Source organism: Phyllostomus discolor, chromosome 8, assembly GCF_004126475.2.
Source record: "Phyllostomus discolor isolate MPI-MPIP mPhyDis1 chromosome 8, mPhyDis1.pri.v3, whole genome shotgun sequence".
NCBI classification, from domain to species: domain Eukaryota; kingdom Metazoa; phylum Chordata; class Mammalia; order Chiroptera; family Phyllostomidae; genus Phyllostomus; species Phyllostomus discolor.
Genome location: NC_040910.2, coordinates 112,562,958 through 112,583,583, shown reverse-complemented (window position 1 = coordinate 112,583,583; position 20,626 = coordinate 112,562,958). Strand labels below are relative to the sequence as shown.

Here is a 20,626-nt window from a genome sequence, read left to right as displayed (position 1 = left end):
GCCCCCCTCCGGCACCCTCCTCGCCGCCCCGAAGCCCGGGCCTCCGTGAACACCAGCTCCCGCCCCGCCCCCACCCTCCGCTTTCCGTGTCCGTGACTTCGGCCGCTCTGTTTCCCCGGGGACTAACGGTGTTGGGTTCCTTTCCGTGTATTTGGTTTTCGGTCACTTGTATATCTGTCTTGGACAAATGTCTATTTTTTCCTTTACCCATTTTTTAAAAATTCTCACCCTAGGGTGTGCTTATTGATTTGAGAGAGAGGGAGAGAGGGAGAGGAACACCCATCAGTTGCCCGCGCTCGCTCCCCCACTGAAGGTCGAACTGGCAACCAAGACATGTGCCCTGGCCGGGGATCGAACCCACCACCTCCTGGGGTAGGGGCCGGTGGTCCAACCAGCTGAGCCACCCGGCCGGGCATTTCCTCTACCCCGTCCTGAAGGCTGTTGTTTGTGCTTTGGTTGTGTTACGTGTCCTCTGACTCCTCTGGACACGGGTCCCTCTCCGACGTGTGACGGGCTGGTGCCCCCCGTTCTGTGCGCTCTCTGCCCACTTCCTCTGCAGCGAGCTGTGAGGCGCAAACGTGTCTGATTTCGGCATTCCCCAATTGATCTATTTTTTTGGTCACTTGATAATTTTAACTCTTACTTCGATATCTTGGACCCCTGTCAGTTCATTTCTGTAGACAGTGCGAGGGGAGGGTCCAACTCCCCCGCCCTGGCATCTGCCTGTCCAGATGCCCCAGCGCCATCTGTGGGCAGGACTGTCCTCGGCCCCAGGGAACTGCCGGGTGCCTTGTCGGACACCGGCTGCCCGCGTGTGTGGGGGTCTGTCTCCAGACTCGGCCCCGCCCCGCAGAGCTGTCCGTCCGTCCTCCGGCCGGCCACACTCGGTGCCGAAGGCTCCGCCCTGTAGGGAGGGCAGCTCCTCCAAGGTGGTTCTTTTTAAGATTGTTTCCCGTCCTGGCTGGCGTAGCTCAGTGGATTGAGCTCAGGCTGTGAACCAAAGCATCGCAGGTTCAATTCCCAGTCAGGCACATGCCTGGGTTGCAGGCCACGGCCCCAGCAACCGCACATTGATGTTTCTCTCTCTCTTCCTCTCTTTCTCCCTCCCTTCCCCCTCTAAAAATAAATAAATAAAATCTTTTAAAAAAAGGAAGAAAGAGGGAACCAGAAGCGGTGGAGCAGATGGTGAGCACTGACTGAGACCACAGATGGGAATCCCAGCGACGACGAGAAATGGCCTAAGTGCCCCAGGTCGACGGCACTCGGGGCCGAGGGCCTTTCCTGCGTGCTGGGTGGTGGAGGGGTGCCCGTGCGCTCTGAGGCCCCGGTCACTCGGGTCTGGGGGAGAAGGTTCTAGAAGTCCCGGGCGCTGAGGGGGCTCGCGGGAGTTCCGTGGCAGTTGGAGCCCTCCGAGGGAAGGGAGCCATTTCCTCCGCCGGTCTGGGGGGGAGGCTGCCTGTCGGCTCGCCCTGCAGGTCTGCGGGGCAGGCGCGTGCCGTCCCTGGTGAGTGGCCCCGAGCCCGGGGAGAGGCGGCGCCCTGGCTCTGGGGGGCAGGAGGCCCATCACGCCCCCCCCAACACTGGAGACAGCTCTGCTCCGGCTCAGAGCCCGTCAGAGGCCCGGGCCCGGCGTGCAGGCTGCCCACGGTGGCCCAGCCCCTCCCGGACTCCTGCGTCCCCCGTCCTCATTCCGGCCGCTCTGCAATGTCCACCGCCTCGGCCCACTGTCCTCTCCTGGGGCCCCCAGCCCTGGTTTCTCCCGTCTGGTCCCGAGGGCCCGGCGTGGGGCCGCCTCCTGGAGAAGCTGTCCCTGAGCCCCCCCTCCCACAACGGTGTGCGGCCTCTGCCCGATGCATCACAGGGGACCACGCTGTTCCCGGGGGCCCCCCGTCCCTCCCCTCAAACGTGGCTAGATGGCAGTTGGAGATGAGACTGTCTGATGGGGGGAGACTTGGGGGCCAGCGGGGGCTCCAACCAGGGGGGCTCTGGAGGGGGCCCACCCCGATACCAGTCTTAGAAGAAAAGTTAATTTTGTAAAAACCCAAGTCTATGAAATCCTACACAGCACGTGACTTCCTTCATTCCGGTGGCAACGCCGACGGACAGACTCACGGTGTTTCTAGAATCCTCCGTGGACACAGACACCTGGAAAGGCGCTCTTGCAGGTGCGCAGCAAGAGAAGGTGCCAGGGAATTTGGGACGGAGGGGTGCCCCAGCTGCTGGGCTGTCCCTCCTGGCCCCCAAAGGCACTGAGCAGCCCCAGGTTCCCCCAGAAACCTACCGCCACATGCCCCCCAGGCGTCGGGGAAGCCAGCCTCAGGCACGGTGTGGCATCCCACCGGGCACTCGCCCGCCCGCCCCACTGGTGCCAGCCCTCGCAAGGAGCCTGTCTCTATTTGGAATTTTGATAGTTTGTTGATCACAAGTTTGCATTAATTTTTCTGGTTAAAAATACTGAAGTGTCACTGACCTTGGTTACTGAAACTCCGGGCGTCCCTTGAAAGGTTGTGCCCACGGGGAGGAGCTCACTCTCCTCACCCCGGTCTTGGCCCTCTGAGACTTCAGGGTCTTCTCCGAGGGGGTCCCCACCCAACCCTCCAGGGAACCCGGGGAGGGCCACGAGCATTCTCCCAGGGAGACACGGGCACGGGCTCCAGGGGCGGTGGGGACTGTGCCGTGGAATCCCTCCACGGGCCCTGGGTGCGGGGGCAGGGAGAGACTCCAGCGCAGGGAGAAGTTGGGGGACACTGTGACAGGTCAGGACGGGGAGAGCGTGAGGAACTTCACCCTGCACTCCGGGGTCACCCCTCCTCTTCTGCATCTCCCACGTATTTTCGGGGTGCGACGCCTTAATTCTCGATTTCCTTGGCCCCTTGAACCTGACCTTCTCTGGCCACCCCTTTGGACGACCTTGCCGTGACCGTCTCCTTTCTGCTTCCTCCCCCCGCCCCCCAGAGCCATGCCTGCCTTTCACACAGACACACGCCCCTGTCTGCGGCCGGGGTCCACCCGTGACCGGCCACGGCGGGGCGGCGGGCAGCTGTCCAGCCCAGCAGACAGTGCGACCCCTGCCCCTCCCCCGAGTCTGCCCACCCCTCGCCCACCCGCAGCGCAAACTTCCACCACGTGCCCGTCCTCTCGCTGGGTCAGGGCGAGGTCCCCAAGGGCCGCCCCTGGGAGCCCCCCATCCCATCCGAGCGTCTGTCCACTTGACAGACAGACGGCGGCGGCCTGAGGAGACGCCGCGATGACCATCACGCCGGACCCCCGGCTGGAGTACCTGGAGAAGGTCGCCGCCGTCATCCTGAAGTTCAAGCCGGACAAGTGGAGCAAGATGACGGGGGCGGAGGAGAACCTGGCGCTCTTCACCGAGTTCTTCGAGAAGGCGGACGTCTGCGTGCTGGTGCTGACGCTCAACCCCGCCGGCATGATCCTCCCCTGCCTGGGCTTCCCCGCCTCCCTCAAGTTCAAGGGCGTGTACTTCATCAAGAAGAAGCCCGAGACGCTCAAGAAGGACACCTACAAGGACAACCTGATCTACGGGGACATCAGCCCCGCCCCTGTCGACCAGCTGATCGTGATCGTGGGGGAGGTAGGCGCCCCCTGGCGGGCGGCCCGGGCGGGGGGCGAGACCGGGGGTCCAGGGCTCAGAGGGCAACCTTGCAGGGAGCGGCCCAGAGCCCCGCCCCCCACAGGGCGGTCCGCAGGCCAGCAGCATGGGCGGGGCAGCTGGTCAGAGAGGCGGGAGGCTGGGCCCCGCCCCCTCAGGGGGCTGGAGCAGACCGGTGTTCCGGCCGGACCTCCGGGGGCTACCGCGCCCCTGACCGCTCAGAGGGCCCCTGGCCGCACGGCGCTGGGTGCCGTCCCTTCTCACAGCCACGGAGGGGTGCACCCCGTGACCCCAGGGAAACGAGCGTGCCCGGTCCCGAGACCCCCAGGAAAGAAGGGGAGAACAGGGCGCTGCTCTGTGCGACCCCCGACGTCCTGCCTCCTCCGCCGCGTCGCCCTCGAGGGTACGGCGGGCGCAGCCACTCCGGGCCCGCAGCCCGGCCGGGGTGCCAGTGTCTCAGCTTCTCTCGTCGCAGGGGTCCTCCTCTGTGAAGTGGGGACCGCACCCCTGCCTGGTGTGACCCCGAGGCCCGGTCGAGGAAGCAGGGCACCTCTCTTCCCGCCCCGTCCAGCCCCAGTGACAGCAGCCGGCGGCCCCGGAGTCCGGGAGTCCGAGGTCAAGGTGTCGGCAGTGCCGCCCTTCCCCTGGGCTCGCAGACGCTTGCCTTCTCCCCGTGTCCTCACACGGCCTCCCCTCCGGGTCTGCCCCGGCTGCTGCGCCTCACAAGGACAGCCGCCGTGGCGGTCAGGGCCCACCCTAGGGGCCCCGCTCTACCTCGGTCCCACCCTCGAGGGCCCCCCTCCACATGCAGTCGCACCCTGAGGTGCCGGGGGCCAGGACTTCGACACCGGGGTTCGGGGGACAGGCTTCAGCCCCTAACGGTGCCCCCACGCAGCTCAGGATGCGGCTTCCAGCCTGGAGAGCGCGAGCCGACCGAGCAGGCGCGGGGCGTCCCTCCCTGGCGGTGGCTTGGCCCCTGCGGAGACGCCGGCCCCGCCTCCTGGCATGGAAGAGGACCCGGCTGCCCCGGGCCCAGGCGCCGCGCACTCGCCGTCCCCCCACTCCGCCCGGAGTGGGCGTGAGCGGGGCGGGGCTCAGCGCCCCCCCCCCTTGCAGATCCTGTACTCGCTGCTGAACCAGAGCGAGAACACCAGCGGGTGGCCGCAGGTGGTGGCGGAGGACATCGTGCGGCAGGTGCACAAGCTGAAGAACGAGGTGTTCGTGATCGGGGGCAAGGTGCGGGGGAAGACCCTGCTGCCGGTGCCCGAGCACCTGGGGAGCCTGGACGGCACGTCGGAGTCCCTGGAGAGGTGGGTGCCCCCTCCCCCCGGGCCAGGGCCGGGGCCGGGCGCCCAGTCCAAGGGGGGGGGGGGCACCAGGGCGGGACAGACGCCCATGCGTCCGGGCCCCGGCATCACACGGCAGGCACGGGGTGCCAGCGGTCACCCCTGCCACGCAGCCAGGGAAGGGGACGCCAGCTTTAGGCCGTAGGTAGGGACTGAGGGGTGCGGAGGGGCCAGGAGGGGTTTCAGCCCCAGAAGGGGCTGTGATGTCCCAGGGGCCCCGCGTGGGCCTGACCACCCCCTGCAGCTGCCTGCAGCACGAGGCTCCCGGGGCTGGACAGGGTGGCGGCTGGTCCCATGCACCCACCATGGCAGGGGACGCTCCGGGGACTCTGCGTGGGTCCCCTCTGAGCCCCACCACACGCCCCGTGTGACCCCAACAACCGCCGGGGGAGCCGTCTCGGACATTTGTTCCAAAGCCAGGCTGCTTCTCTTCCGGGGGAAGGGGAGCCACCTCTGACACACCCGGCCTTTGCTCAGGGGGTGGTGTGGGGACCCCTCCAGCCTCCCCGAGGCGGCTATGAGGGGCCCGGGGACGTGGGGTGGGGGCGCTGGGGGCCGCTGGGGCGGAGCCGCCGGAGCCCCGCAGGCAGGCGAGGCCGGCCCAGCGCCCGCCGACCCTGTGCCCGCAGGCTCCCCACCTCCCAGGACAACTCGCTGCTGCACGCCATCGAGACCATCGTCATCGACTGGTCCCACCAGATCCGGGACGTGCTGAGCAAGGACTCGGCGCAGGCCCTGCTGGACGGGCTGCACCCCCTGCCCCGGGTGGAGTTCGAGTTCTGGGATGCCCGGCTGACCAACCTCAAGTGCATCTACGACCAGGTGACGCCCCCCCCCTTCCCCTCACCCCGCTGTGCTGCGGGGACCGGGCGCTCGGCGGCCAGGCGGCCAGGCGGCCTGCACCCCCGCCAGCAGCAGCCGCCAGCCCTCGGCCTCTCTGCGCTGACCACTGGGGCTCTGCGCTGACCCCGGCTGCGGGGTCGGACGGCAGCGGCATCTGGGGTCTGCGGGTCCCCTGCCGAAAAGCTGAGGTCCCTCCTCTCACCCTCTCAGCTGAACAGGCCCAAGGTGAACAAGATAGTCGAGGTCTTGGAAAAAGCCAAAAGCTGCTACTGGCCAGCCCTGCAAAACGTGTACATGAGCGTCAACGAAGGTGGGCCTCGGGCCCGCCCAGAGCCGTCGGTGCCTTCGGGGGAGGGGGGCGTGCGGGGGACCCCGGGGAACGCAGCCTGCCCCCCACCCCGAGCAGCTTCCCGGCCCCTGCCCTCTGAAGAAGCCTCCGTGTTTTGAGGGCTCGGGGGCCCCGGACTCGGGGGCCCCGGACTCGGGGCAAGTGGCACTGGCAGCCCGTCCTATGCCTGGGGGAGGGGGGGGCGGGCGGTGCTCGCTGCCGGGCGGACGCACCCCCGACCGTGTCCTCGCCCCGCGCAGGGCTGAAGGAAGCCGAGGACATCGTCCTGTACCTGACGCCGCTGCGGGTCCTGCTGGAGGAGATGGAGCAGGCGGACTTCACGGCGGTGCGTCCGCGGGGGAGGGCCCCTGGCGGGGGCCGCTCGGCTGCGACCAGGAGCCCCTCCCTCTGCTTTGGGGGCGGCCCCTCCTGGAGCTGTGGGGGCAGGAGAGCCAGGGTGTCATGACTGACCCCCCCCCCGTCTCCCCACAGCTCCCCACCTTCATCGCCAAGGCGCTCTACACCATCTGCTACATCTGGGCCACCTCCAAGCACTACAGCACGCCCTCCAGGGTCATCGTCATCCTGCAGGAGCTCTGCAACATGATCATCGAACTGGTAGCTGCCCCTGCCTCAGCCAGCACCCCCCCGCCCAAGGGGTCCTCACCACCCTCCCAACCTTGGCCTGGCCCCGCCCACGTCCCCAGCAGGGGAACACGGGCAAAGCTGTCGGCACCGGGTGTTTAGGCTCTGGGCTAAGCGTGGGGTCTCGGCGGCCCCCGGCGCTCTCCCAAGACCTGGGCCTTGCCTGCCCTGCCCAGCCCACACGGGAGGGAGAGGAAGGGGACCGGGGCTCTGCCCCCCGAGTGCCAGCGCCCCAGGACTCAGCCGGGGGCTCTGTGGGGTCTTCTAGTCCCGTCTCCTGGATAAGGCTCGCTCTCCTTCCTTCCTAAGAGCACATGGTCGAGTCCGGGGCTGCTGGCGGGACTCACCTCGGTGGCCGCAGCCCTGTCAGCCAGCCCTGGGGGACTCCCCCCCCCCCAACCCCGAGGGCCACAGCAGGGTGCCCCAGCCTCACCCACCTGTGACCGAAACCCATCTCACTGCAGCCTTAGCTCAGGGCGAGGGGCCAGGTGAGGGGAGCCGCCCTGTCCCCCGAAAACCACCCGGCAGCTGGCAGGTGCGGGTTGGGTGGTGAGAAGCCGGTCTCGGACTGGCCCCACTGTGCGCCTGCGTGCGGCTGACCTAGGCGGTTTGCGGTCTCCTCCCCCGCAGACGCGGACCTACCTGGGCCCAGAGGAGGTGCTGAAGGGCCTGCAGGGCGAGATCGAGGAGGTCCTGCACAACATCTCGCTGTCGGCCGCCGTGCTGCGGGAGCTGTACCGCACCTACGACTTCTGCTGCGCCAACATGAAGCTCTTCTTCAAGGTGCGGCCCGGCCCGCGGGGGCCGGCGCAGGGGGTGGTGCAGTGCGGCCGGAGGGGGCGTGGCTGAGGCGGACTCCGCCTTCTCCCTCTCCGTCTCGCCTCGAAGGACAAGGAGCCGGTGCCTTGGGAATTCCCGTCCTCGCTGGCGTTTTCCAGGATGAACTCTTTCTTCCGGCGCGTCCAGACCATTGAGGTAAAGGGGAAGCCGGGGTCGCCTCGCCTGCCGCTCCCAGGCTGCCCCCCCCCCGCCCCGCCCCGGGAGGGGCTGCGCCTTCTGTCCCCACTGCCCCCACTCGTCCGCGTCCCGGGGAGGCTGGGTCGTCCGGCGGCCTCCTCCAGGCCCAGAGCCCTCGGCCAGGAGTGAACGAGGCCCAAGCTGGGGGCTTCTCCCCTTGGTTCTCCTCCTCCGTCCATGACCCAGGGAGTGACCCCGGTCAGGAAGCCTGGGGACCGCAGGGGGAGGGTCGGTGGGACCGAGTCCGGGGGCCTTTCCTAGGCCTGCCTTCCCCTGCTGGGGACGCTGGGCCCAGGACGGCGCAGTTTGCAGCTCCACCTCCTCCTCCACGGTCACCGCCGGGGATGTGCTAGAAGGGACTCGGGAGAACACTGACTCCAACAGGCAGAGCCTCCCCCGCCCCCCGCCCCCCGTCACCATTGTCATGTGGCCCTGGGGGACCTCACGCGCTCCCTGGCTGCTCTCTGCTGGGCTCCGGGCTCGGTCAGAGGCCGAGCCGCTGCCTGGGAGTCCGGGGTCTCCCCTCCCCCAGAACCTGTACAAAACCGCCATCGAGTTCCTGAAGCTGGAGAAAATCGAGATCGGCGGGGTGCGGGGCAACATCCTGGGGAGCCTGGTGGCCCAGATCTACGAGGAGGTGTTCGAGCTGGTGAAGGTGTTCGCGGACTGCAAGTACGACCCCCTGGACCCGGGGGACTCGGTAGGTCGGGGGCCCGGCCGCCGGCTGGGGCGGCGGCAGATGACACCCTGAGGTGGGGGCGGGGGGGGGGGGGACACGCGGGGGGGGGGGTGTGGGGCAAGGGCCCCAGTCTTCTTCTTCTTCTTTTTTTTTTAAGATTTTATTCATTATTTTCAGAGAGGGAAGGGAGGGAGAAAGAGAGAGAGAAACATCCATGTGCGGTTGCTGGGGGCTTATGGCCTGCAACCCAGGCATGTGCCCTGACTGGGAATCGAACCTGCGATGCTTTGGTTCGCAGCCCGTGCTCAATCCACTGAGCTAAGCCAGCCAGGGCTCCCAGCCCTCTTCTTACAGACGATGAGCAGGCTCCACTGTGGGAGGGCACCCCACATCCTGCCAGCCTGGGGGTGCATCGGGGTGGGGGGAGAGGGCGTCAGGGTGAGCCCCGTCCCAGCCCTGCGGGCTGATGAAGAGGTTGACGTCGGAATTCGCTTTCAGAGTTTTGACGACGATTACGCCGATTTTGAGACCAAAATTCAAGACCTGGACAGGAGGCTGGCCACCATCTTCTGCCAGGGCTTTGACGACTGCAATTCCATCGAGACCTGTGCGAAGGTGCGCGGCGTGGGGGGTGGGGGCGGGGCCGGCTGAGACTCCGCCCTCAGCCCCCGGGGGTGGGGCGGTGCCTGAACACTCCCAGAGACCCTTCCGCCAGCCCGGGCGAGTCCAGTGCGGGGCACACCCTCTCTCTGTGAGGAGACCTCCTCTTACTTGGGCGACCAGCTCCCCCCTGTAGTCCCAGGACTGTCTGGTTTTGAGACCCAAAGTTGAGTGTTTCAGAGACTCCTCCAGCCCCGGGCAAGGACACCCCCCAGCCCTGGGGCGCTGACGCGGAGCCCCAAGGGCTGCCCAAGTGCAGGGCGTTCCCAGGGCAGGGTCCCCAGGGCCCTTTCCTGGGGACACGCCAGGTGCTCCTCTGGGATGGGGTCCCTAAAAGTCAAAGACGGTGCCAGAGCTCGCCAGGTGGGACTGGGGGTGCCAGGATGAGGGTGACAGTGGGCAAAGGGGCCCCCGACGTCCTGCAGGGGGGACCTTGTGTGGTCTTCCAAGACTGAGGATGGGGCTGGGCCGTTGCATCGCACGGACCCCTCTGCCACCCAGCGTTCAGGTCCCCACTCCGGGGGCCAGGTGGACTCGCACCCCCCCCCCCCCCCCCCCCCCGGGAGCTCAGCTCACAGACGCACCTGTTCCGCTGCCGCTGGGCTTTCTGGACCTGCCAATGGCCCCCATCGGCTTTTGCACTTTTTTTTTAAAGATTTTATTTATTTATTTATTTTTATTTATTTATTTTTTAGAGAGGGAAGGGAGGGAGAGAGAGAGAGAGAGAAACACCAATGTGCGGTTGCTGGGGGCCATAGCCTGCAACCCAGGCATGTGCCCTGACTGGGAATCAAACCTGCGACGCTTTGGTTCGAAGCCCGCGCTCAATCCACTGGGCTATGCCAGCCAGGGCTGGCTTTTGCTCTTTTAAAGGACAAGCCACCTCCTGCATGTTACCTCTATGGCTGCGCCGCATCAAAAAGAGAAAACCAAGGAAAATAAGGGGGAAGGCGATGTGTGACCCGTCACCAGCTTCCTCCAGTTCCCCACCTCGCAGCCGCCGCTCCCACGCGAGGGGCCTGGAGCCCCCCTTCCCCGCCCCCCCCTTCCCAAGCTGCTCCCCAGATTTCTCACTGTCAGCAATTCACCCGCAGCCAGGAACGTTCTAGAGCAATTTTCCACTTCATCTGCTCTTGGCAGAAAGTAAAATGAGCTTCCTTCCCGCACGCCTTCCGCCAGAACAGTGCGTGGACGTGAAAAGGAGGGAAGAGGCCTGGGAAGGAGGGAAGTCGGGGGGAGGGTCGCAGCGCGGCAGCGAGGGGACCGTTGGTGTTTTGTCACCCGTCACCTTCTTTAAACAGTGCCAGGGACCTGGCCTGCGGGCAGCGTCCCTGCAGGGAACTGGAGGGAGGAGGGGCTGCGATAGAAAGGGGGCGGTTCAGTTCCCCCCTCCCCCCGGGGTGCCCTGGCTGCTCCGTCTGGCTTCCAAGGACCTGAAACTCGCTCCCCTGCCCCCGAAGCCGTCTTTTCCTCTCTCCCCAAAGGGTCACCTTCAGGGACACTGGTCACATTTGTCAAACCAAAAACGGGGGCACACGGGAGACTCGGGTCCAGCCCTTGCAGCCACGGAGAGCCGCAGCCACGTGCCCCGAAATAAAAGGGGCGCCGGGTGGCTGGAGCGCGGATGAATCCCTGTTTGTCCATGGAGCCGCCCTCGGCCTGAGGCACCGCCGGGCCTGGGTGCGGGCAGGGGAAGGGGTGCCCCCGCTGGGGAGGGGGCGGGGCACGGCAGAGAGCGGAGGGCAGAGCGCTGCAGGCATCTCCTCTGCCCTGACCTGGAGGCGGGGCTGCTGGCCCTTCGTCAGCGGGCCTTTCCACACCGTTCTCTCTGTCCAGGCCCTGAAAGGCCCTCCTGCACCCCCGGCTTCCCGCTCCCCGGCCCCCACCCCTGCCCAGTGGTCTTTTTCTTTAAAGACTTTATTTATTGATTTTTAGAGAGAGGGGAAGGGAGGGAGGAAGAGAGGGAAAGAAACATCGACATGCGGTTGCCTCTCGAGCGCCCCCTACTGGGGACCTGGCCCGAAACCCAGACCTGTGCCCTGACTGGGAATCGAACCAGCGACCCTTCAGTTCACAGGCTGGTGCTCAATCCACTGAGCCACACCAGCCAGGGCGATTTTTATATTTTTTTAAATTGTATTTTTTAACTGTTCCACTCTTCCTTGCCCAAACCCTGGCTTCTCCTGGCCCAGGGCCTTGGCCCTGGTTCATGCCATCGGCTGGCAGGACCGGGGTTTTGGGACCCGGCCAACATCACGGCAGTGTCCACCTCGCCAGGCGCCGCTGCACAGCGAGAGAGGTTCTCTGTCTCGGCGGGACGGCGTTTTCTCCGCCTGGCAGCAGCGCGGCCGGAGCGCTGTGCCTGCAACCACGGGGCAGAGCGGGTGGGCAGAGGGGGGACGCAGGCGGTGCAGGTGGCGGGGGCCTGCGCTGATGGCCGGCCGCCCCCCACCGCGTCCCCCCAGCTCCTGTACATGTGCGGAGGCCTCCTGGAGCGGCCACTGATCCTCGCCGAGGTGGTGCCCAGGTACTCGGTCATGCTGGAGCTGTTTGACGCCGACCTGGACAACACCAAGGTGCTGTACGACGCCCAGATCGCGGCCTCCAAGGACGGGAGCATCCCCCCGATCCACAGGAACATGCCCCCCGTGGCCGGGCAGCTCAAGTGGAGCCTGGAGCTGCAGGAGCGGCTGGAGGTGCCCATGGGCTACCTCAAGCACATCGAGCACCCGTGAGTGGGGGAGCGGCCTGGCCGAGGTGGGAGGGGAGGGGACGGGGGCGGGGGCCAGTCCAGCGCCGAGGCACCCCCACGCCTCACAGAGGCCCAGCCTCCACTTCCCAGACCCAGCCTTCCCAGAAGAGGTGCGTGCGTGTCTCCCACCCTCACCCCACCACCTCTGGGTGCCGTCTCGGCATGAGTGGTCAGGAAGGACCTGGCTGGCCCTGCTCCCCTTGACCTCAACCTGATGGAGGTGAACTGGGACCAGCCACGCGAGCCCAGGCCGAGGCCGCGGACACAGAGCTGGCTGTGGGGGGACGGGCCAGGTCGCCTGTGGCCGCCGTGGGCTTGCAGGAAGGCAGAGGTGGGAGGGGGCTGGAGGGGGCCTCCTAGCAGCACCTGTCAGGTGCGCGTACGGGTGCACCCACCCGGGGCTGGAACAGGGCCGCCCTCGGGCACTGGCTGCCGGAGCACCTCCAGCTCCCTGTGGCTGGTCTGCCAGAGAACAGGAGGGCAGTGAGCGGGGGTGGCCCCAGCCCTGACCTCGTGGGGCCGGGGGTACTGGGGTCACTGCTCGACTTCCCGGGCTGCTTGCAGAAGGTGGAGTGAGGGTCTAAGTAGGGGAGAAGCAGAAAGCTGCCGGCCACCCCCACCCTCACAACCGGGGCGCTGCAGAGGGCCCCCCACCCCAGAAGGTGTGCATATCCCCCCCCCCCCGGCTGGTGCCACCTGGGGCCTCACTCCCCCGCCCGGCCCGGACTGCAGGGTCATGTCCAGCGTGGAGGCCAGGCTGATCTACCAGAAGTACGACGAGATGATGGAGCTGCTGAGGAGCTACCGCGAGCGGACCTAACCGGCAGTGGGTGTCGGGCGTGGACGAGGATTGCTACTATCAACCTGGGGCAGCCGCTCATCCGGCGCGACCCCCTCAGCGGCCTGGTCCGCGTCAACTTCAGCAAGGCGGTGGGTGTGCCTCCCACGGCCTGGGGCTGGCGGGGGGCTGGGGGGGACCGGTGCTCCTCGCGCCGACGCTCCCTCCCGTCGGTGCTTTCTCAAGTGTGCTCGGGACAGAGTGCCGGCCGGAGAGACGGAACACTGGTGTCCTTGACAGTGACCCCAGCGAGAGCAGGGTTTTGAAGCTGGGTCGCCTCTCACGGGGTCCCCGGAGGACACGTCAGTCTGAGGGTCTATGTTTTAAAAAGACGGAAGGAAGGAAAAGGTCTCGGCAGGATCCGAGCCATTGGGCCCCCTGGCCGCCCGCCCCCAGCCCAGCCCAGCCCAGCTCGGCCGGCTGCCCAGACTTTGCCTGTGGCTAGGGAGGCTGGGTGGGGGCGGGGGGTGGGGGGTGCCCAGGGCTGGGACCAGGCAGCCCAGGGAGCAGGAGCAGGATCCGGAGGGGGGGAGTGCGGGGGCATTTCCCCACAACCCGCTCTTCCTCTCATGGGGTGAGCCCACACTAGCACCTGCTCGAGTGTGTGTGCGCTGGGGTGACTCCGTGAGCCAGGCAGCCGGAGGCCGTGTCCCCCCACAAAGGGAGGGGACGTGGGTGGGCGCCACAGAGAGGCAGAGGGGGTGGCCGCGACCTCCCCCACAGAGCAGGCGGGGTGAAGGGGGAGTCTCGGAGCCAGGGGTGGGGGGAGATGTGGGTGGAACCCTGTGGGGGGCGAGCTGCACCCCCGGGCGAGCTGGGCCGGCTGCCAGGCAGGGCCCCCAGGCTCTGTGTTGGCCGCATTGATGTCAGGCGGGCGTCGAAGTGCAGACGCTGCACAGGCGGGCGGATGCAGGGGTCAGGACGGAGCCCCCAGATGGAGACGCAAACATGGGAGCCAGCCACACGCGGATGGCTCTCAAAGCCATGATGTTGGGGGATCATGAGGGGGAGATGGTGGGGGCCACGCTCTGCACCCTCCGACCCGCACGTCTCGGGGCATCAGAGGGACTGGGAGCAGTGACCAGCAGTGTCTGGCGTGTACATGGGGGTGACCAGCTGCTGAGAGGTCACGTGAGATAAGACCCATGAAGTGACCTGTGGGTTCAGCAACATGGGGGTCACCAGGACCTCCACGGACGGGGCCTTGACCCAGCGGCGAGGGCAGCGGCTCCCTGGGAAGGGCTCTGTTACTGGTCTCCCGGGCGGGCGGGCGGTGACAGGTAGGAGGCAGCGGACAGGGAGGGGCGGGTCCCCCAGAGGAACCGGGGGAAGCCGGTAGGTCGTCCTCAGACGTTTGTTTGACACACGAGGTGACACGCCCACCCGAGCCGCTGAGTGTGGCGGGGGGTGAGGACGTCCTGAGCCGGCCAGCAGCCCCCCGCCCTACCCGGGCCACCCCCAGCTCGGAGGCCCCCAGGCTGTGGAGGCTTTGGGGACAGACCCTCCCCCCTTGGGCTGCTGAGCGCTGCCCAGGGAGGCCACCCCCTGACCACCCCCGTGTCCCTTGTCTCGGCCGCAGCTGGTGGCGGTGCTGAGGGAGGTCAAGTACCTGAACTTCCAGCAGCAGAAGGCGATCCCCAGGAGCGCCGAGAAGCTCTTCTCCCAGCACGAGACCTTCCGGAAGTTCGTGGGCAACCTGGAGCTCATCGTGGGCTGGTACAACGAGGTGAGCGGCGGCGGCGGCAGCACCAGCTTCGGCCTGTGCTGAGCGGGAGCCTCCTCGGCCTCTCGCCCCGTGGGTACCCCCTCCACCGCCACGGACTCGGGGTTGGGCGGGGGGCGAAGGCCCTGAGGCCGTCCGGTGTGCCCTGCAGGTCAAGACCACGGTGATGGACATCGAGCTCCCGCTGATCCACTCGGAGCTGGAAGCCATCGACGTGCGGCTGCTGGACGCGGAGACCACCCTGTTCTGGAACAGCGATGGTACGGGGGCCGCCTTCCCGCGGCCCTGGGAGACACTGGGGGGGCAAGGGGGGGCGGCCTCCTCCGCCCCTGGCTGGGGGGCCCGCTCGTCTGTCCGCAGCAGCGAGGGTCACGTGGTTTGACCCAGCGGTGGTTGAGCCCGCTCCCCCAGGCAGTCCCGGCACAGCCTGTCTGTGTCACTCACTCACACGTGGGAGCCAGCGGGGACCCCTCGGGCACTCAAAGCCGCCCGGTTGGACTTTGCTGGAGGCCGGGGCCCGTGGTGGTCCCCCCCACCCCCTGCAGGCGGGCACGGCAGAGACAGTGCTGGGGGCGGCTGCCTCAAAGCAGGGGTCAGAGACTTGGGAAGCGATGTGTCCCAGGTCCCCCTTCCTCCCTCCACCCCACCGCCAGGCAGAGGCGCCCTCCCCGACTCCCCTCGCCTGTCCTGCCACTGGTTCCGCAGCAAGAAGGCGGGGCTGTCCACTTCCCCCAGCCGGGTCTGCCAGGACTCCTCTGGGCAAGGAGGTCCTGCGATCCTTCCCTCTCGCCTCCGCCCAGGGGCACGTGTCTCTCCAGCCGCCCGGCGCCGGGCCATTGAGAGTTTCTGTGTCAGACGCTCTAGCCTAGCCGTGAGAGCTCCTGTTGCGGTCGGAGAGCCGGGTGCACCGGTGGGCCCTGAACGTCAGGGGTCTGGCGTGCCGGGCAGCGTCTCCTACCTGCCTGCCTGGGGACAGGGAGACGCCGCTTCCAGAGGCTCCGCGCGGCCCCTCGGGGAGGGACGTCCCCGGCATGTCCGCTCTGTGCCCCGGAGGAGCGGACGGACTTCCCAAGCACTGCCTCCTGATGAACGCCGAGGGTCAGGCCGTCCCCGGAGACGCTTCCCTCCTGCCAAGTCCCCCGCCGTGTGACGTTCCTCTCTGCTTGTGTCACAGGCGTGTTTGAGTACATCCAGGAGATGCGGGAAATCCTGCACAACCTGGAGAACAGGATGCAGAAAGCCAAGCAAAACATAGAGGGCATCTCCCAGGCCATGAAGGTACGTGCGCTGCCTCGCAGGGAGGGAGGGAAACCGGGGCCCTGGGGCCACCTGTCCTGACGTCACCGTGAGGTCCCTGCTCCCTACAGAGGGTCCCCTCTGTGCCAGGCCGGTGCTGGGAACGAGAGGCGGAAAGGGGCACTCAGACCCAGTGGTGGTACCCGGTGTGCACTCGCTGCTCAACAGAGAGAGGCAGCCTGGCTCCCGCCCCCGAGCCGGGTGGTGGGGGGAGCCTCCCCCCACCACCCGGGGTCTGTCGCCAAGGCCCTAATTTGCAAAGCCAGCTGCAGGGCGTTCTCCCGGAGGAAGCTGCAAACCCGCTGCCCCGTCAGTTTGCAGCACCTGCTGGGGAGCTGCACTGCACTGGACGGCGAGGGGGTTGGAGCTGTGTTTCTGTCCCTGTGCCACAATGAGATGGCCAGGACCGCTCCCCCCACACCTGCTTCCCGGCCACCCCCACCCACGAGGGGCCTCAGGCCCCCCGGGGGGGTCCCAGCCCCGCGCTCTCCGCCCCCCCACCCCCCGCACTCCCGCGGGAGCTGAGGCAGGCTAGCGTCTCTGACACGGGCCAGGCCGTCCCAGCGACCTCAGTGGCACGTGGCACTGTGCCTGATCGCGGATCACTCTGGCGTGCCCCGCGTCTTTCTCCGCCCGCGTCCGCTTTCCTCTCCAGGCCCCTGACCTGGGGTCGCTCAGGACCGCAGACAGAAACCGTTGCGGGCCACCGTTTCGTTCCTGGTGCATGTCTCCTTCGAGCGGGCTCGTCCCCCTGTGTAGTTCCCTTAGGAAGGTGCACGAAGGGTGTGCTGCGTGAGTCCTCGCTTGCTCCTAAACACCTTTTCTTTCTAAACCTCCCCGGCACAGTGATCCCGTCCAGGTAAAGGATTGGAGGAGACAGTCTTTTCCCCGACGGTCTAGAAGCGTCCGTGCGTCTGTGGCTCAGGGCCACTACCAAGCGCCAGAGGCTGGGAGGCTCGCGCCCAGGGCCTGGTTTCCTGGGAGGAGGCCTCCGGGGGCGTGAGTGGGAGACCGGGCCACCAGGGCTGGTTTCTCCTGCGGCCTCGCTCCTTGGCTGGCAGGTGGCCGGCCCCCTTCTCACTGTGTCCCCGAGTTAAGGACACTGATCCCTTGACGGCGGCCCCGCCTTCCTGGCCTCATCTAAATCTAGTCACCTCCCAAAGGCCCCCCCAGATATAGTCATGCCAGGGGGGCTAGGACCTCAGCACGTGAACCTGAGAGGGACACAGACCTCCCACCCACCCAGCAGGGGCGAGCTGGCTGGTCACAGCAAGAACCAAGCTGACCCCTCTAGGTGCCGCCCCAGCCCTATCCTCAGCCACTCAGAGGCCGGAGCTGCAAAGGGGCGTGGCCTCATGCCCAGTGGGGACGGGGGAGGGGCCAGCACGCTCAGGTTTGAGTGCCACGAGGTAGCAGCATCTGGGAGACCCCCAGCTCTCCCAGCCTTGAGTCTTCCCACCTTTGACCCTGTCTGAGAGTTGACGACAAGAACGAGCAGGTGGCATCTGGCCGCCTGGCTTCAAGAGAATACCAAGTAACTGGAATAGAAACAACTGACTATCCTTTCCACCATTGTACTTCCAGCCCCCAGCAGTGTGCCTGGGACAGAGCATGCGCTGATGGGTGGGTGGATAGAAGGACGGATGATGGATGATGGATGAATGGATGGATGGAGGGATGGACAGATGGATGGATGATGGATGAATGATGGATGGATGGATGGATGGATGATGGATGGATGGATGAATGATGGATGAATGATGGATGGATGGATGGATGGTGGATGATGGATGGATGGATGGATGATGGATGAATGATGAATGGATGGATGGATGACGGATGGATGGATGATGAATGGATGGATGGATGGACGAGTGAATAAATGGATGGATGAATAGGTGGATGGTTGGGTGGATGATGGATGGTGGATGGATGGATGGATGGATGATGGATGATGGATGGATGGATGGATGGATGAGTGAATAAATGGATGGATGAATAGGTGGATGGTTGGGTGGATGATGGATGGTGGATGGATGGATGGATGGATGAGTGAATAAATGGATGGATGAATAGGTGGATGGTTGGGTGGATGATGGATGGTGGATGGATGGATGGATGGATGAGTGAATAAATGGATGGATGAATAGGTGGATGGTTGGGTGGATGATGGATGGTGGATGGATGGATGGATGGATGATGGATGATGGATGGATGCAGTCAGCCCACCAGACTGAAACACAGAATTCAAACACACTGCGTGTAAATGCCAAGTCCCAGGCAGAGGGGAGGCGGGAGATCTGAACCCTCACTGTCCCTGGAGGCAGAGCGAGGGAGCAGAGAGGGTGACACCAGACAGACAGAGTGTCATGTGTCATCCAGAGGGCGGAGGTGGCCTCGGTGGAAGGGGACCTGCCATTGTCCTCCGAGACCCTGCTGGGTTCTGAGTGCACACACCGCAGGCTCCTTGCAGCCCCTCGTCCTCCCTGAGGTCAGTGGGGGGTGAGGACGTTCACACCACGGAGTGCGCACGCAGCAAAGGCCGGAGGCCAGAGGCACTGTCTCCAGACCCGCCCCTCACTCCCCATTTCCCACCCAGGACTGGTCGGCCAACCCGCTGTTCGAGCGGAAGGACAACAAGAAAGAGGCGCTGCTGGACCTGGACGGGCGGCTGGTCAACCTCAACAGGCGCTACACCGCGGTCAAGGAGGCCGGCCTGAGGATCCAGGCCATGGTCGCGGTGAGGAGCCGCAGGGACAGGCACCCAGGGGGCAGAGGCCAGGGGGCTGACGACTCGATGAGGTGTCCTTGTCACGTGCATTGGTCAGAGCCCGCCATGGCTGCCCTGGTCCTTGGAACGATTTCTTGCTTTCCAACACCGAGTCCTGTCAGCCTGCGTCTCCTCTTCTCAGTCGAGTGTACCTGTTTGAGGGGATGGACCTGGTCATATTCATCTTTGTGTTCCCCTGTGGCCCTTGGTGTCCTACAGATTCACCCACCCATCCGTCACCCATCCATCCATCCACCATCTGTCTATCCACCCATCCATCCACCCACCCATCCCTCCATCCACCCATCCGTCCATCATCCATCCATCTGTCCACTCATCCGTCCTTCCATCCACCCACCCGTCAGCGCATGCTCTGTCCCAGGCGCGCTGCTGAGGGCTGGAAGTACAATGGTGGAAAGGACAGTCAATTCCGTCCCCATGAAGCCTGGCACCAAGGGGAGATACAGACCAAAGACAAAAAAAAAAAAACACGACTCAACGTCGCCCCCTGTGCCCTGACACAAATAATGCATTGCTAAAGGGAATGCAAGTGGGGGTGCGGGGACAGGCACCAATCAGACGCTGGGTGGGGGTAGACCAGGAGGGCCCCTGGGAGGAGGTGACCTGTGAGGGGACACCGAAGAGGTCAGAGGACGCCAGGCCTGGCGAGGGCGGCAGCGCCGGGGGGTGGGGGGGGTGCTGGAGGGCAGGCGTGGGGGCGGGCGGGCCGGGGAGCTGACGGGGAGCCCGCCGCGCGGCCCCGCCCACCCGCAGGAAAACGCGGAGCTGCTGCGCGCGAACACCACCAGCCAGGCCTGGAAGGACTACGTCAGCTACATCGACAACATGGTGCTGGACGAGTTCGACAACTTCGTCCGCCGCTCGCTGAACTACCTCATGAACAACATGGTGCTGGAGGTGAGCGGCACGCGCAGGAGGCATCCGCGTGCACGCGTGCACACGGCTGTGTGCGTGTCCCGGATACGACGGCGGCGCCCGCGCCAGGCTCACGGGGGCACCCACGGGCGACGGTTTCCGGCGAGAGCGCAGGCTAGCGAGTTCCCGATAAACAGGACGAGTAAAGTTGGCTGGAGCGGGGGGCAGCTGGTCCCCATTGTAAAAGGGAGAGTCCCGCACCCCAGATTGTCCCCGGTGCCCTGCACTCGGGACACCTGGCCACCTTCCGTCTGCCGTTCCGGAAACGGGCTGGGTGGGAGCTGGGTTAGGTGGGTGGGCACCGAGCTGCCGCCTTGTGGGGACTGGAAGGATCAAGGCGCCCACCGGTCACCCTGCAGCGAGGCCGGCCCTGTCTGCCCGGCGGGCCCACGAGGGGCACCCGGGTACAGACAGGGCCACCGCGTGCGTGAGCCTTTTCAGTGGGACCCTCCGGGGGACACGAGGGCTGGCCCTTCCTGGGAACCCGGGAGGTGGGGCCCACAGAGCTGTTAAGCAGCAGGCACAGGCTTCGAACCGAGGCCGTTGGCCCCGGGTCTGTGCTCCAGCCTCTGTCCTGTCCCGTCCCGCCCTGCCTCCAGCCGCTCCGGCCCCTTCTGGTCTGAGGGCCAACCATCTGGTTTCATGCCATGTGCACCAGGGGCTACGGGGCCCACGGGACTTAGCGCCCCCCCTCCCGTGGAGTCCGCAGTGAGCACTGGGTGCCGAGGCCGGCTCCCCCCACCCCCGAGGGCGGGGCGCCGACCCCCGTGACCGCCGTTGCAGGAGGGCATATGGCCGCTGTTCGAGATCCGCATGGAGCTGGGCGAGGAGGGGATGACCTTCAGCCCGACGCTGGAGGTGGGCGCGGAGCACGGCTTCCTGGCGCTGATCGAGGGCCTCGTCAACGACATCTACAACGCCGCCAAGCTCATCCCCCGGCTGTCCAAGGGCCGGCTGAGCTACAAGGTCAGTCCGCGCCGCCGCGCCCCCCGCGGCCCCGCCCACCCCGCCGGCTGGGGCTCCGGGCGCCTTCCTGGTTCCCAGGGGCCTCCCGGACCCCGCAGGGCCTGGGGGCTGACATTTTGAGCGACGGGGGCCCAGAACGCGACCCGGGCCTAGTGGCTTCTACCCCCGGGACGGCAGGCGGGCTCCTCGTCCTCACCCCCGCAGCCTGGTGCTGCCC

General features: G+C 66.3%; 1 protein-coding gene across 1 annotated transcript in view; it reads left to right on the top strand.

Moving 5' to 3' along the window:
- Nucleotides 1–3,247: 3,247 nt before the first annotated feature.
- The window catches only part of DNAH17 (dynein axonemal heavy chain 17), an 89,674-nt gene continuing 72,295 nt past the window's right edge, over nt 3,248–20,626 (top strand). Inside the window, 20 exon segments of the mRNA XM_028520107.2 lie at nt 3,248–3,592; nt 4,727–4,920; nt 5,586–5,778; nt 6,010–6,109; nt 6,388–6,473; nt 6,620–6,745; nt 7,403–7,555; nt 7,661–7,747; nt 8,322–8,489; nt 8,967–9,083; nt 11,594–11,859; nt 12,613–12,697; nt 12,699–12,740; nt 12,742–12,810; nt 14,298–14,444; nt 14,593–14,701; nt 15,616–15,719; nt 18,337–18,477; nt 19,282–19,425; nt 20,227–20,409. Of these exon segments, the coding sequence (XP_028375908.1) occupies nt 3,248–3,592; nt 4,727–4,920; nt 5,586–5,778; nt 6,010–6,109; nt 6,388–6,473; nt 6,620–6,745; nt 7,403–7,555; nt 7,661–7,747; nt 8,322–8,489; nt 8,967–9,083; nt 11,594–11,859; nt 12,613–12,697; nt 12,699–12,740; nt 12,742–12,810; nt 14,298–14,444; nt 14,593–14,701; nt 15,616–15,719; nt 18,337–18,477; nt 19,282–19,425; nt 20,227–20,409 (2,859 nt within the window).